The sequence below is a fragment of the Mytilus trossulus genome, chromosome 5 (genome assembly GCF_036588685.1).
Source record: "Mytilus trossulus isolate FHL-02 chromosome 5, PNRI_Mtr1.1.1.hap1, whole genome shotgun sequence".
Lineage (NCBI taxonomy): Eukaryota > Metazoa > Mollusca > Bivalvia > Mytilida > Mytilidae > Mytilus > Mytilus trossulus.
The window spans coordinates 61,085,941-61,103,643 of NC_086377.1; the positions used below are offsets into that span (position 1 = coordinate 61,085,941).

Below are 17,703 nucleotides of genomic sequence, written 5' to 3' on the forward strand. Positions count from 1 at the left end.
TTTAATGATCTGTAAAATGCAGTTTTCTTTTCTCAAACTGCAATTTTACTTTAATGCACTCAAACTCAAATAAAAGGCAGATATGTTTATTGTAAAAATTTAATATCAATTTTGTAACTACCTTCTAAATTTTATTTAATGATCTGTGAAATGCACTTTTCTTTTCTCAAACTGCAATTTTATCTGATTTAAATACATTTTAACAATAAGGTATGATGCAGAAAATATTGCAAAACCGTTTTCATTCAAATTTTACATTTTAGTATGAAACTACCTTCAAAATTTGAATTGATGATCTGTACAATGCTGTTTTCTTTTCTCAAACTGCCAATTTAGTGTAATGCATTTTACAATAAGATGCAGAAATGTTCATTGTAAAAATATAATTTATAGCAAAACCTATCGATTTAATTATACTTTTGGTAAGAAACTTCCTTCTAAAATTTATTTAATGATCTGTAAACTGCAGTTTTCTTTCCTCAAACTGCAATTTTACTTTAATGCACTCAAACTTAAATAACATGCAGAATTTTAATGGTTAAAATTAAATTTTACTTCCTAATTTATTCTATTCAATGTTCTATAAAATGCAGTTTTCTTTTTTGAATCTAGTATTTAAGGTAGATCACCAGTATATATTTTTTGAGACAGAATTTTTTTATAATTTGCCAAAATGTAGAGTTAATACTATGCTCTTTTCAAAAATTTAATAAAAAGTATGGGTCACCTTGCTATTTTTCAAGCTATGAGGCATTGAAAATTCATTAATTGCAAAAATTTGGTTAGCTTGTTCATGAAAAAACACATTAGTGTGCTTATAATAAATTCTATGAGATAGAATTTTGAAATAAATTGTGAGAAGAAAGGTTTAATAATATGTTTTAAGAAAATAAAAAGAAAACATGGTGTCACAGAACTTGTCTTCTTGCTACAAGTAAAAATAAAATAATTCCCTATTAGCCCAGTATAAATGTTGTACTAAAAGAGTTGTCTCCCCTTTAATGGCTCATTTGAAAAAAAAAGATTTGGATTGTGATTAAATAGTTGACACAGCATAGGTTTCTGACACAGAATGAATGTGTTCTAATGAACTTAAAATTTTTGTTTTCTCTTAGAGCAATTCACTATGCTGTTGAATATTAATCCTCTCAAAAAAATGTTTGAAGAAATTTTCTTTTTATTTATGAAATTTCAAATGAGAAAATTGAACCCAATTTTTTTAATCACATCCCCCTTTTCCTTATTCCAAAACTAATCTCAATTAAAATTTCTAATGGAATTGCAACAATAACTACTCATATATACATCATAAAATATTAAGATGTAAAAAAACTGCTTGTTATCACTGAATGGTAAAGATTATTTTAATTTATCAGTTGGTAGTAAAAAGTGAATATACATTGTATATAACAAAGATTTAAGTTGATTCTGGACAAAGAAAGATAACTCCAAATAAAAAATAAATCTTACAATTAGATATTTCTTGCTTACTATTCTGGACAAAGAAAGATAACTCTAATTAAAAACAAAATTGCTATTTCACAATATTTTGCAATAAGATATTTCTTGCCATTGCACTGCAATTGAAAAGACTTGCTATTGCACAAAAATTAATATAATAATTTTAGATCCTGATTTGGACCAACTTGAAAACTGGGCCCATAATCAAAAATCTAAGTACATGTTTGGATTCAGCATATCAAAGAACCCCAAGATTTCAATTTTTGTTAAATCAAACTAAGTTTAATTTTGGACCCTTTGGACTTTAATGTAGACCAATTTGAAAACAAGACCAAAAATGAGGAATCTACATACACAGTTAGATTTGGCATATCAAAGAACCCCATTTATTCAATTTTTGATGAAATCAAACAAAGTATAATTTTGGACCCCGATTTGGACCAACTTGAAAACTGGGCCGATAATCAAGAATCTAAGTACATTTTTAGATTCAGCATATCAAAGAACCCAAACGATTAATTTTTTGTCAAAATCAAACGAAGTTTAATTTTGGACCCTTTGGACCTTAATGTAGACCAATTTGAAAAAGGGACAAAAGTTAAGAATCTACATACACAGTTAGATTCGGCATATCAAAGAACCCCAATTATTCAATTTTGATGAAATCAAACAAAGTTTAATATTGGACCCTTTGGGCCCCTTATTCCTAAACTGTTGGGACCAAAACTCCCAAAATCATTACCAACCTTCCTTTTATGGTCATAAACCTTGTGTTTAAATTTCATAGATTTCTATTTACTTATACTAAAGTTATGGTGCGAAAACCAAGAAAAATGCTTATTTGGGTCCCTTTTTGGCCCCTAATTCCTAAACTGTTGTGACCTAAACTCCCAAAATCAATACCAACCTTCCTTTTGTGGTCATAAACATTGTGTTTAAATTTCATTATTTTCTATTTACTTTAACTAAAGTTATTGTGCGAAAACCAAGAATAATGCTTATTTGGGCCCTTTTGTGGCCCGTAATTCCTACACTGTTGAAACCAAAACTCCCAAAATCAATCCCAACCTTTCTTTTGTGGTCATAAACCTTGTGTCAAAATTCATAGATTTCTATTAACTTAAACTAAAGTTATTGTGCGAAAACCAAGAAAATGCTTATTTGGGCCCTTTTTGGCCCCTTATTCCTAAAATGTTGGGACCAAAACTCCCAAAATCAATACCAACCTTCCTTTTGTTGTCATAAACCTTGTGATAAAATTTTATAGATTTATATTCACTTTTACTAAAGTTAGAGTGCGAAAACTAAAAGTATTCGGACGACGACGATGACGACGCCAACGTGATAGCAATATACGACGAAAATTTTTTCAAAATTTGCGGTCGTATAAAAACTGCATTTTACAGATCATTAAAGCTGTTTCAATTTGCAAAGGTTACAACCAATCACTTAGTAAGTTGGCATTGGTTTATCAGTAAATAAATTCCGATGGCAAATTTGGGTGCAAAATACCTTTTGTCCCTACTTAAGATAGAAATGAATGGAGAATTGTCAAAGGGACACAGATGTTATTAGCTAGTTGACTTAACAAATTTATTTAGGAATAAAATTCAATTCACACTTTGTCCCACGAAATATAACTCTGCACATTAAAATCTTTTTAAAGAACCTAATATAAATGTAAAATACATTTGAGAAGAAGATATATACCAGTTCTTGTGATCAAAGCTAAAAGCTTATGTAAGATATCCCTAACTAACCAGAGAGATGAATTTCAATACACATTTTCCCACCATGAAATAAAAACTTTTTTTAAAGGACCTAATATCATGAATATAAATGTAAAACAACTTTTAAAAGACATATCTCTGAATTGTAATAAAAGTTAATAGCTTATGTAATATAGCAGTACCTCAGCATGATTTAGAAGTAAACACTTTTTTAAACAACCTAATATAAATGCAAAATAACTTTTAAAAAGATATATCTGACTTGTCATGCTTGTAATAAAAGTTAATAGCTTATGTAATATAGCAGTACCTGGTTTAGGGTGATGTTATAATTGACTTTAAATAGACCTTGACATAAAAGTAAACAAACCACAATGTATATAAACAAATCAAGTCAGGTGTGACATCGTGGGGAAACTACCTACAGTAAAAACAACACAAAAGAATAGCTTGGATAATTCTGATCTTTCATTCAGGCGAATAATTTGTGAGGCGACTTCCTAGTCTATGATAATTGTGTTAGCAAAAAGGGGGGTCAAAAAGGAAGTTTCTCATTAGTACCTACATTATACAATACTTATTTGAATTTTTCAATTATTTTCCATTTTTCAATACATAATATAGCCAAATTTGAAATAAAATAGTAAAAAATCAAGCTAAATTTATGGCAAACAACAACAAAAAAATCACACAAACACAAAAAATACTTATAAAAACATTGGAAAATAAGAAGTTTTCAAAGTTGTGGTATGGTTTACATGTACATATACAGCTTATAATTTCGCAAAACAAAATGGAAATACTATCTAAAATGTCAACATTAAATGAATGGGAAAGAAACAATTATTGTGGGCAGATAAAAATAACTCAACCTTTCGGCTGTTCGATGATTAATGCTTTAATATAATCTGACAGCTGTATTGAAGACAAATATGTAAATGTACCATTCTTAATTTGTATCTAAAAACAATGCAAACGTTAACTCAGAATACAAAGAATATAAATATAAGAACCATTATAGGGGGGTCTCATTGGGGGGTTCCGATCCCGGATCCCGCTTACTGTTTTCTCCGTTTCCCGTATCCCGCTTACACAAAGTTTCATTTCCCATTTTCACGACACAGTAATTTGATTTTCACATTTCACGCTTATGAAAAATCAGCAATCCCGCATCACGCTTAGACCCCAATGAGACCACTTATAGGTCAAGGTCAAGTGTTTTTGGATAGTACTTCCTTTGACTTGTTTGTCTTGTGAACATGATCTGATCATCTCACAGAATTACAAAAAATTTTATTCTTAAATGGAAATACAATTAAAAACGACTGAAAGGGAAAATATAATAATTGTCAACAGATAAAAATAACTCTACCTTTTATTCACGAATGTAAAAAAATATAAAGACTTAGGAGAAATAAAAGTAACTCTATCTTTTATTCCCTGCACAGTCCATTGATCATGATCTAACAGAAATATATCCAATATCTAGTGACCATGATTTGAGCTTCAATAATCTTGCAGAAACTATACTTTTCTTGCATAGAAATACTATCCAAAAACAATACAAACACAAACTGAATGTAAAAAAATATAAATACTTTGGACAGATAAAAATAACTCTGCCTTTTATTCCCTGTCCATTGACTATGAACTAATAGAAATAAATCCACTGTCTATTGTCCATGATTTAAAGCTTGAATAATCTTGCAGAAAATATACTTTTCTTGAGGGAATACTATTCAAAAAACACTTAATGAATGTAAACAAGAGGCTCTCAAGAGCCTGAATCGCTCACCTTAATTCTTTTGGTTAAATCTCTCATCAATGATTATTTTGGCTTTTCAATTTATTTAAATGTTCCTTGGATCGTCCTATTTTCTTTAAAAGCCAAAAAAATCATCTTTTTCTCCTACTGTATGTTATATTTTAGCCATAGGAGCTATGTTTCTTGACATACAAGGAAATAAAATATAAAATTTATACTAGATACTCTGAAACTCATTTAGCCTAAGTTTGGCTGAAATTGATACAGCAGTTTCAAAGGAGAAGATTTTTTAAAGTAAGTCAACATGATGAACAAATTGTGAAAAAAGTCTTTAAAGGGCAATAACTCCTTAAGGGGTCAATTGACAATTTTGGTCAAATTGACTTATTTGTAGATCTTACTTTGCTGAACATTATTGCTGTTTACAGTTTATCTCTATCTATAATAATATTCAAGATAATAAACAAAAACAGCAAAATTTCCTTAAAATTATCAATTCAGGGGCAGCAACCCAACAACAGGTTGTCTGATTCATCTGAAAATTTCAGGGCAGATAGATCTTGACCTGATAAACATTGATACCCCATGTCAGATTTGCTCTAAATGCTTTGGTTTTTGAGTTATAAGCCAAAAACTGCATTTGACCCCTATGTTCTATTTTTAGCAATGGCGACCATGTTTGTTGATAAATCAAATAATGGATACAATTTATAAACTAGATACCCTAAGGAACATTCAGTTAAAGTTTGGAAGTATTTGGCCTAGTATTTTCCGAGGAGAAGATTTTTGTAAAAGATTACTAAGATTTACGAAAAATGGTTAAAAATTGACTATAAAGGGCAATAACTCCTAAAGGGGTCAACTGACCATTTTGGTCAAATTGACTTATTTGTAAATCTTACTTTGCTGAACATTATTGCTGTTTACAGTTTATCTCTATCTATAATAATATTCAAGATAATAACCTAAAACAGCAAAATTTCCTTAAAATTACCAATTCAGGGGAAGCAACCCAACAACGGATTGTCTGATTCATCTGAAAATTTCAGGGGAGATAGATCTTGACCTGATAAACGATATTTCCCCATGTCAGATTAGCTCTAAATGCTTCGGTTTTTGAATTATAAGCCAAAAACTGCATTTGACCCCTATGTTTTATTTTTAGCAATGGCGACCATGTTTGTTGATAGATCAAAACTTCAGATACAATTTATAAACTAGATACCCTAAGGAACATTCAGTTAAAGTTTGGATGTATTTGGCCCAGTAGTTTCAGAGGAGAAGATTCTTGAAATAGTTTACGACGACGACGGATGACGACAGACGACGACAGACGCCAAGTGATGGCATAAGCTACTTTCGACAGATAAAAATAATTCTACCTTTTATTCACTGTCTATTGACCATGATTTAAAGCTTTAATAATCTTGCAGAAAATATACTTTTCTTAAGGAAATACTATCCAAAATACATAAACAAATATAAATACTTACAACAGATAAAAATAACTCTACCTTTTATTCACTGTATTTATTGATCATGATTTGAAGCTTTAATAATCTCACAGAAAATTTTACTATTCTTGAATGGAAATACTATCCAAAAACAATACAAACACTAACTGAATGCAAAAAATATAAATACTTTCGACAGATAAAAATAACTCTACCTTTTATTCACAGTCCATTGATCATGTCATTTGTTGTAATCAGAGAACCTCTCTTACAGTAAAAATGTACATGATCAATAAACCCAATACATCTACATAATTATAGGGTCATAAATAACTGATGGACATTTTATTGTTTGTTATTGGACTTATCAGGAAGGGGGAGGTTTGTGAAAGTCGTAGCATTTTATTGTTTGTCAATGGACTTGGGGTGGCCTTGCTTTTTAATCTAGTAATTGGGCTGTGTTATAATTTATATGTACAAAAAAAGGAATTATCTGTGAGTCTTGTTCTAGCACCCTTTTACAAGAAGAAATAGAGCAATTTTTAATATATGACACAATAAGACGGTCATTAAAATAAGTCTGATGTTTATTTTATTGTTTGTGAATGGACTTATCAGGAAGGGAGAATTTTTGTGAAAAAATTAAGGCATTTTATAATTGGATATATAAGTACAAGGAACTATCAGTCTAATGCCCTTTCTCAAGGAGAAATAATTTTATTGTATAAAACACAATTATATGGTCATAAATAACTGATGGACCTTTTATTGTTTGTCAATGGACTTGGAAGTCATAGCATTTTACTAATTAGAAATTAGACTTATATAAAGTTGCATTCACTATTACATGAATGACCAGTTTTAAAACCCTGTTACAAGGAGAGAAAAAAAAACCCACAATTATATGGTCATAAATAACTGATGTTTATTTTATTGTTTGTCAATGGACTTATCAGGAAGGGTGGTTATAGTGGAAGAAGACATTGCATTTTACTAATTGGACTTAGTTGCATGTACATGTACAAGGAATTGTTTGTATAAAGCCCTGTAACAAGGAGAAATAATACAAAACTATGTAATGCACAATTGTATAGTCATAAATAACTGATGTTTGTTTTATTGTTTGTCAATGGACTTATCAGGAAGGGGTAGGTTTGTGAAAGAAGTCAGGGCATTTAAGTAATTGGATGTACATGTACAGTACTTTTTAGAAATTATCAGTCTTAAAAAGAAACCTATAGACAGGTAAATACTGTACCTATTGCAAATTTATATAAAACACAAATAAATATATGGTCATAAATAACTGATGTTTATTTTATTGTTTGTCAATGGACTTATCAGGAAGGAGATGGCCTTGGAAATAAGTAAATGGATTGTGGTCATGGATTTATAACTTACATCGATATATATATATTTATCGCTATTTTGTGCATTTTTCCTTTGATCTTTTTTGTGATAATTTTCATATCATGCTTCTCGCTTGATATTGGAAAATTATCGCTAGAAACTAAGGAGGCCACGTGGCGTTGCTAACGACATTGACATTGAAATTGACAACGTCGTCATATGTAAATTAGCGATAAACAGATTATCATTGCCATTGGTCATCTTAACTGATTGCTTTTCTCACTTTCGCTGTACCAGCTCAAGCGAGAAAACCAATCTCGTTGAGATAATCAACGATAATCTATAAATACATCCTTGATTCAATGTACTAGAAAAAAATTATCAGTCTAGCACTCTGTTGTAAAAAATACAATAATTCAATTTATTTTACTGATATTTATTTCATTGGGAGGGGGTGGTTTCTGAAAGTCACTGCATCTGATAATTGGACTGAGGTAATACATGTAATTAGCAGTCTAGCACCCAAACAAAAAAAAACGTTTTAAACGACCTTGACTGGCTATACAGCCCTTGCACAGTCAGTACTATAGCACCCATTACAATGATAATTCCTTAAATACAGTGAAATATTTGTTTATACATGTATCTTTATTGAAAAGCACTTTACGCCCATATGGACCAATGGCTTAAAACATTATACATAATATACAGTTTACAACACAATTATGATTAAAGTCTTTATGTTGTTTTATATATAAGCTGAGACTACTATAACACTAGTAGTCTCAGATATAAGTATATAAATATACATGTGATAAAAGAAAAATCATAGACAATAACAAAATATAAAATTAGCATAAATGTTTTTTTTTATATTCTTCGTCTATAGACTTGTGAGGAACAGGGAAGCCTTTGACTTTATGAAGTAAATGGGCTAATACTTTTATTAAATGTAAAAAGAAATTATCAGTTTAGCACACTTTTACAAGGAGAATTAAAGTAAATCTATATAAGACAAAATAATTGGAATTAATGTCGCTAAGCTTTACTATCTGATTGTTTCTCAATAAACTTGTCAGGAGGGGTGACCTCTGAAAAGAGATGATTGCATTTAGTAATTGGTCTGTGATGAATATACAAGGAATTGTCAGTCAAGCACCCTGGATAAATAAATCAGGATCATACAGGGTCATATAAAACACAATAATTAGAATTTATGGCTAAGATTCATTTTATTGTTTGTCAATGAAGTTGTCTGGGAAAAGAAAGATGTCATTGCATTTCAGTAATTGGACTGTGTTTCATAAACATCACATCTTTTTTTTATGCAGAGGCTGATTGAGGTGGGTAAGCCCCCCCCCCCCCCCCCCCCTTTTTGTGGGTAAATTTTGGTTTGTTATATAGGGAATCACTAAAACGTGACAGGATAGGCCCCCTCTTAGTCAGTCAGTAGACTCTCACTTCTGAAATCTTCTGATTCCCCCATTAATATGCTTATGTTTATGTTAACCAAACATAATTGTCATGGTTGAGTTGTGTCCCTTTTCAAACTCTTGAATTTTCATTCAAGCAGGATGAACAACACAAATACGAGTAAACATCCTTTTATTTTAGTACAAAATAGTTGTTAATTTTCCAGCTTGCAGTCAGAATTAAAAAAAAATTCTTAAAAAAAACTACACATCAAAACAAGGCTTTACATTCATAATTATCAAATTACAGTTCAAATCAAATATTTATTTCCATATCAACTTTAAACAATAAGTTTATGTTAAATAAAAAATAAAATATACCATTCAAGCAGGATGAATAGCACTAACTAAGAAAAAACATCATGTTATTTTAATCAAAAACATCAAAAGCTTGAAATTAAAACAATCTGAGAACAAATTTCAAACTACCATGCTTTTTTTCAAACAAGGTGACAAAAATACAAAATTTGTACAAGGAACCATGCTTTTTTTACCTCCATGTTGAAAACTTATATTTTGGTCCAACTTGTTTAGATCAATATGTCACCATAAAGACAAATACTGTACAAAAAATATGATAAAATAGTAGAGATAAATATAACTAGAGGCTCCAAAGAGCCTGTGTCGCTCACCTTGGTCTATGTGAATATTAAACAAAGGAAGCAGATGGATTCATGACAAAATTGTGTTTTGGTGATGGTGATGTGTTTGTAAATCTTACTTTACTAAACAGTCTTGCTGCTTACATTTATCTCTATCTATAATGAACTTGGCCCAGTAGTTTCAGTGGAAAATGTTAATAAAAACTTACAAATTTTATGAAAATTGTTAAAAATTGACTATAAAGGACAATAACTCCTTAGGGGGTCAATTGACCATTTTGGTCATGTTGACTTATTTGTAAATCTTACTTTGTTGAACATAATTGCTGTTTACAGTTTATCTCTATCTATAATAATATTCAAGATAATAACCAAAAACAGCAAAATTTCCTTAAAATTACCGATTCAGAGGCAGCAACCCAACAATGGGTTGTCAGATTCATCTGAAAATTATAGAGCAGATAGATTTTGATCTGATAAACAATTATACCCGTGTCGGATTTGCTCTAAATGCTTTGGTTTTTGAGTTATAAGCCAAAAACTGCATTTTACCCCTATGTTCTATTTTTAGCTGTGGCGGCCATCTTGATTTGAAAGTCGGGTCACCGGACACATTTTTAAAACTAGATACCCCAAAGATGATTGTTGCCAAGTCTGGATTAATTTGGCCCAGTAGTTTCAGAGGAGAAGATTTTTGTAAAAGATAACTAAGATTTACGAAAAATGGTTTAAAATTGACTATAAAGGGCAATAACTCCTAAACGGGTCAACTGACCATTTCGGTCATGATGACTTATTTGTAAATCTAACTTTGCTGAACATTATTGCTGTTTACAGTTTATCTCTATCTATAATAATATTCAAGATAATAACCAAAAACTGCAAAATTTCCACAAAATTACCAATTCAGGGGCAGCAACCCAACAACGGGTTGACCGATTCATCTGAAAATTTCAAGGCAGATAGATCTTGACCTGATTAACATTTTTACCCCATGTCAGATTTCCTCTAAATGCTTTGGTTTTTGAGTTATAAGCCAAAAACTGCATTTTACCCCTATGTTCTATTTTTAGCCGTGGCGGCCATCTTGGTTGGTTGACCGGGTCACGCCACACATTTTTTAAACTAGATACCCCAATGATGATTGTGGCCAAGTTTGGTTCGATTTGGCCCAGTAGTTTCAGAGGAGAAGATTTTTGTTAAAGTTAACAACGACGACAGACGACGGCGGACGCCAGACGCAAAGTGATGGGAAAAGCTCACTTGGCCCTTCGGGCCAGGTGAGCTAAAAATAGATATTCAGGAAAAGATAGAAATAAAGGAATCTTATTGCAAATAATTCTGAATTCACAGAACATGCCATTAGCATAACAAACAATGGCCACTTGTAAGTGTTGCAGGAACCTTTTTCAATCTTTTGTTTCAAGTTTAGTGTTTTGTATAATGTTGTTTGCTTTTTCTCTTTAGCCTTCATGTGCTGTATGTTTTTTTTCCTTTATGGTTTTTATTGCACCTTTAGTATCTTTCCCCACTTCGCAATAAACAGCCATTGTGGCAAAGTAATCTATTACTAGTATTAGAAATACATCTACAGTTACAACTGCAACCCACTTTTAGTTTTAGCTAGTGTCCCATTTGAGCTGATCGTTTTTGTTTTCTTTTTATTGTGAAAACCCTTTTAGACTTTGCAGGTCATTCTGTTTAAGATTCAACATACCTCTTAATTGTTAGTTAATCTCTCATCTGTAGCTTTTATCTTCATAACTTTACACCAATGAATAATGAGTGGTTCTGAAATAATGAAAAAAAGATATTTTTATATATTTATAAAAAAAAATCCATACAATTTCTTTCTAATTTAGTTCGTGACAGTGTCATATTGTATACATAGATATAGGAAGATGTGGTGTGAGTGCCAATGAGACAACTCTCCATCCAAATAAAAATTTAAAAATTAAACCATTATAGGTTAAAGTACGGCCTTCAACACGGAGCCTTGGCTCACACCGAACAACAAGCTATAAAGGGCCCCAAAATTACTAGTGTAAAACCATTCAAACGGGAAAACCAACGGTCTAATCTATATAAACAAAACGAGAAACGAGAAACACGTATATATTACATAAACAAACGACAACTACTGTATACATCTTTTTATTGTTGAAGTCTTTTGGTTATTTGTGACTATAGATTGAAATAAAAAATTAATTTCCCCATAGGTGACAATGGTAGCCTTTTTCGAGATACAGATTTTAGAAAGTTGATTTTATTAACGAAACCTTGCTAGAATCAAAGAAAAGTTACTAGGACAGTATTTTTTGGTCCAAAAAATATAGGTTCGTGTTGCTTTTCTTAGCGTATTTTGTACTTATCTCCCATGCCTTTCAATTTTGCCCTTAAAAATATGTGTCTTGTGACTCTTGTCCTAGCGTTGAAAATTCATCTCAGTGCCTTTAGGGCTACGGAATAATTTTTATTTTGCCTTTTGTATAAAGCAGAGTGCACAAAGTCTCTAATAATAAAAAATAACAAGCACATATCGACCAATCAGGATTCGCCATACTCTTTATTCTGAATACCATGTTATGCTCATAAAATGGCTGCGCCCATCAAATCTAATGGTGTATTGTTGATGTCTAATAGACATTTTTCTTATCTCATTTGAACACACTATACCAGAATTTCAAATTTACATTTTGAATTGTTGATATTCATAAAGTACGTAAATGAAAAGAAGGAAATACAAATTATGATCGCCAATGAGATAACTATATCCTTGAGAGAACAAAGGACACGGATGTACAAATATATATATAAACGAGTCTAAATTGAAAACTACGTTCAAACCTATGATTGCGTTGGATAAAAACCGCAATTTTTATACGTGTGCATGTCAAACAAATTTCGTTGTAGAAGGGTCTAAAAACAGCACAAACAACATTTTCCGAAAGACCAAAAAAGTGAAAAAGTATATTTAAACAAAACGCATTTGACTAACAGGTCGAACAACTGATGTTCTTAAACCCTGTTGACTGCCATTGACGATGCCAAATAAAATATATATATATAACAGTTTGGCCTTCAAAAATACTCAAAAACCATTCAGGATAGTAAGCTATTAAAGGGCTCAGACATGATATGATGAAAAATTGAGAAACAATTCAAACCAGATAAACCAGAAATGTGTATTTTAATCATCATAAAAATAAACTTACCATGTGGGTTCTTATGAAATGAATCAATTATATTTAATAATTTTTGAAGTGTTTCTGTATCTATTAATAACATGAGGGTCTGGGTGGGGGTTTACAGGTTAAAATGCAAAACTTGCAAAATAAATGACTAAAAAAAATAAATTAAAAAAAAAAATAAGTAAAAAATTTATAGAATATATATATACATGTATAGCGAATAATCGGGTGCTAAAATATAAGAAAAGAGAATAATGGAAAATATGTTTAATTTAGAATAGATTAAAATGCCTAAACAAATTAAAGAATAAAGACCTTTTTACCACACCCTCCTATATTAATAATAACATGGGCGTCTAACATCAATATCTTTTTTCATGTACATTTAATTCATGACATGCATTCGTTTAATTTATTTGAAGTCATGCATGTTTTACTGTTTTAATAGGCTTGAAAACTAATATACCAGTGCATCTAAAATTATTTCATCATAAAACACTGTCATCTTTGATTAAATGACCTTGACAGAAGCTTTGAAGAGAGATATTTTTTGGGCGAAATATAATCTTATTGTGTACACTCACTTAAAGTTATATAAAGGAGTAGGTACGGTAAGACTCCTTTTTGGCCCCAAAATATAGCAGTTTTACAAAATTGTGATAATGTAATCGTTAAGCCATTTATTGGAAAGTATAATGATTCTGGTACATAAAAATGGGCTGATATTGACAATACAGTGCACATATATCGGGTACTAGCATCATAAAGTCACGCTAAATTACTGAAATCTTCACAATTTCAGCATTTTAGACAAATTTTAGACGGTTTCTGTCTAAAATGAAAGTGGCCGCATTCGTGTTCATCCATAATATTGAAATGTAAGTTGTATTTGATGATAATACATAATATATATAAAGGTTGAGGATGAACACGAATGCGGCCACTTTCATTTTTGACCAAAACCATCTGAAAAGTGACGATTTTTGGCGAATTTGATAGATTTTTCATATTTAAGCTTGAATCAGAGCGTTTTTAATGACTTAATCAGTTGAAATCTTTCACAAAAACTAATTGAAGCAATTGAAATAGACACTAATTTAAGTGTTTAAAAAGTGTCTAAAATATTTCGCCAGATGAACTTGAAAATTGAGGCCAGAATCGGCCCTTACCGGACCTACTCCTTTAGGTGACTGTGAAAAGTTTGTTTATTTAAGAATTAAATGACACTTATCAAGGTAAAAAAATTTCAAGGTTGAAAAAAGGGATTGCATAATTTCCAAGGTTCCTTAGGGTATCATCAGCTCAGAAGTCGGTGCATGGGTTCTGACATGATTTATACCATATTACATTGTACTCTTAAATCCCCCCTCCCCAAAAATATATATGTATTTTTTTTAATTAGTCTCTTTGATATTAAATAGAAGAATTTGGCTATTCTAATTAGATGTTTATTAGTTGAAAACATCTCTTGAATACATTTCTATGTATTCTATAACATTGTATATGCATCTCAAGTTATTTTATCAAAACATCTTTTTTTAAGATTTAAAAGGGATATTTTTGGGGGTGAAATTCAATCTCATCTGTTATGCAAAGCACAGTAACATATTTAAAATGGTATTATATGCCAATTTTAGAAACTTGTTGACAATTAGCTATGTACAGTGAAACCTGACTAAACCGAACCCTTTCGGGACTTGAGATTTTATTCGGTTTTGGCTGATGTTCGGTTTCATAAGGTTCACAATGCATAAATTGTGATATGATTGGTCTTCAGAACAAGTTTGGATTAGACAGGTTTCCGGTTTATTCAGGGTTCGGTTTAATCAGGTTTCACTGTAATATAAGAATGTACAAAACAACTGATCTAAAATTAATCTTATCTAAAAGCAGGTTTAAAATTTGTTGAATTTTTGGGATGACAAAAAAATGACCTCTATTTTGATGACCTTGCAGTCGCCATTGTTGTTGTTATTTTATCAGTTCTATACATGGTTGAAGAAAGAAAACACTTGCACTGTGGATGTTTTACAGTGGAGGATTCAGGAAACCCCAGGACCCCTCCCCCATGTTTTGGGGGAAATCAATTCTTTAGAACAGGAACATATGGTTGCAACCCCCTTTTTTCCCCTCCCCCTTTAAAAATGGCTTGATCTGCCCCCGAGTTCCACAATTTTCTAGTTACTCTATTGCTCATTTCAAAATGGCTAAAATTTTGAATTTGATCAAGCATATTGATGTTGGGCTAAATATGATGAGACAGCAACCAATCAAACAAGAGTGATTGATTCAAAGGGTGGTGACCCAGACTAGTTCATAGAAGGTGTAAGCCCCCTCACCTTGATACAAAAATTAATCTTAAAAAAAAAAAAGTTTGTCTTTGAACCCCTCTGTAATATATGCAATATATATACCGGTTACCTATTTTTCTAATTGCGACGCCTTTCAAAATTAGGCACCTGTCTATGACCTGTTCTGTACACTAAAGATCTTTCCCGTGTGATCCTTTGCAAAACAATTATCATGTGTCTAATGCATTTTCTATGAACCTTGAAAGCACAGTTCTCCATAAATATAAAGATCAAATGATGAAACTTTTCCCTTTAGGTTTTTCAACTGTACACCTATCTAGACATTAACTATATCAGATTTCTTCTTAATCTAACCTATTGTTTTAATAATTATCATCATTTCACCTTATGTAACCTTCAAGACATGAGAAAAAGTGGATAGATAATTATTTTCAGCTACTATTATATATGATATCTAAGAGTAGAGTTATTTAAATTTGATATTGTTATTAGAAAACGCCTTGGGTAAATATTTAAATTCTTGATAAAAAATTTGCATTTTGAAATATTTGTACATGTACAGTGATGTTTGGCATTTGGGAACCAAATGTAGGAGTCAGATCAGTATTTTTCTAAAAATTGTCATTTATTTCTTTTGTACAGACAACAAAATAGAGATATAGATTCTTACACTGCAACAAGTGTATTACGATATTTCTCCACTCGAGACAGTTAAATTTTATTATTTAAAGCGTGAGGCTTGCCGAGCCCTTTCAATAATAAAATTTAACTGTCGAGAGTGGAGAAATATCGTAAAACACGAGTTATAGTGTTGGAATCTGTTTCTCTAATGGTTTTTATCGTTTTTTTTTAAAGATTTTCAGAAAATTGTGCTCTTTATATGCGACGTCATCAGGCAAGGTGGCCTTTTTTCATGACGTCACAATAGGAAAATTGAGAAGAAAACAAAACATTTTGACGTCATAATCAAATTTCGACTAATCATTTGCCAAGAACAGATTTTTCACTAGTGAGGAGAACTATTTTTCTCACACCGGTCAGGAAATATGAAAATAGCACAAAAATTAGAGAAACTGGGTTCTACATATAGAAAGCAAGGACCTCAACATACATAGATATAGGAAGATGTGGTATGAGCACCAATGAGACAACTCTTCTTCCAAGCAAGTAACAATATAAAAGTAAACCATTATATTACAGGTCATTATACGTGGATGAATTCATTTTCTTGGATACTAATTTTTCCAGACAGAGGATACATGTATATAATCTTTTTCATGGTTTTAGCAGAGTTTACATACTGTACAAGTGTATAAAAAGATTGAACTTTGTTGAACATTGAAATTTGAACAAAAGCCATGACAAATTTTGATATCCCATGAATAATACTGTCTTTACAGTACTAATGAATCCCATAAGATTTCTTGAACTAATAAGTCACCTACATTTGCATTCATAACTAGATCAAGATAATAAACAATGCAATGTAAGAGAGCCGTGGTGTAGTGGTTAGTGCATCGGACTACTAGCACAAAGGTTCCTGGTTCGATTCCCGTCTGGGATGAAAATTTCAGGAACTCAATTTTCGGCTCTCCCTTGACACCATTTGCGAGTATGGTCTTGAGGAAACGATGATAGTCCGTCGGAAGGGGACGATAAATGGCTGACCCGTGTTAAGAGAGAGCCATATCTCTTGCACGTTAAAGACACCCTTGTAGATTTCGAAAAAGAGTAGGCTAATGCCGCTACAAGGCAGCACTCGCACCCGCAAAGTGGAAAGGGATTAATATAAGTTGCAAAACTTGTTTCCCAATCCACTATAAATAAATATGTTTAAACTAACTAACAATGCAGATCTATATCTGATTATGTAGGACTTAGCATTGACTGTTGTTTATTATTGATGACAGAACAATTATTCATTACTATAACACGAACAAAACAAAACTAGTGTGTGACAACAACAAAAATCCAATAAACAATAGAACAGTAACAGGTTATTCATGTACTACTGCAGAATGCATCTATAAAGACTATCATATAATAATTATATTGAAGAAGTAATTTGTCCTATGTCCAGGGAGTCAAATTTTATTATCAAAACATTTTAAAAGGGGCCAGGACCATATGAATTTTCAAAAAAAGAGGGCCTCCATAAAAAGTTCATAGGTCTGGTATAAAGTATCAGAGTTACGAATGGGAGGTCCTGCATGTCAAAACTTTTTAATAAATCCATGGACCCCAGCGGTATAAAAAAGACAGGTCCCAGACCTCGAACACAGACTTAATTTGAACCTCTAGGCCTCACTGCATGCAGTCATCAATTCTTAAAAAGGAAAAGATTAAAAATAGACAGAATGAGGGAA

At 31.4% G+C, this 17,703-nt stretch overlaps 2 protein-coding genes across 11 annotated transcripts in view; both read right to left on the minus strand.

The window, feature by feature from the left end:
* Nucleotides 1-17,703, minus strand: part of LOC134719009 (coronin-6-like) — a 241,453-nt gene that overhangs the window by 19,848 nt on the left and 203,902 nt on the right. The window lies entirely within an intron of this gene.
* Nucleotides 1-17,703, minus strand: part of LOC134719007 (coronin-6-like) — a 48,407-nt gene that overhangs the window by 19,848 nt on the left and 10,856 nt on the right. For 4 of the 10 annotated variants that reach the window (XM_063581908.1, XM_063581911.1, XM_063581912.1 and 1 more), the window contains exon 2: nt 11,552-11,625. Coding sequence is in view for 5 of the 10 variants with exons in the window: in XM_063581914.1 (XP_063437984.1) it covers nt 9,727-9,732 (6 nt within the window). In the remaining 5 variants the exon portion in view is untranslated. Of the gene's footprint in view, nt 1-6,625; nt 6,735-9,726; nt 9,786-11,551; nt 11,626-17,703 lie in introns of those variants that run through there. The other 6 variants (XM_063581914.1, XM_063581907.1, XM_063581916.1 and 3 more) reach the window with 5 other exon arrangements.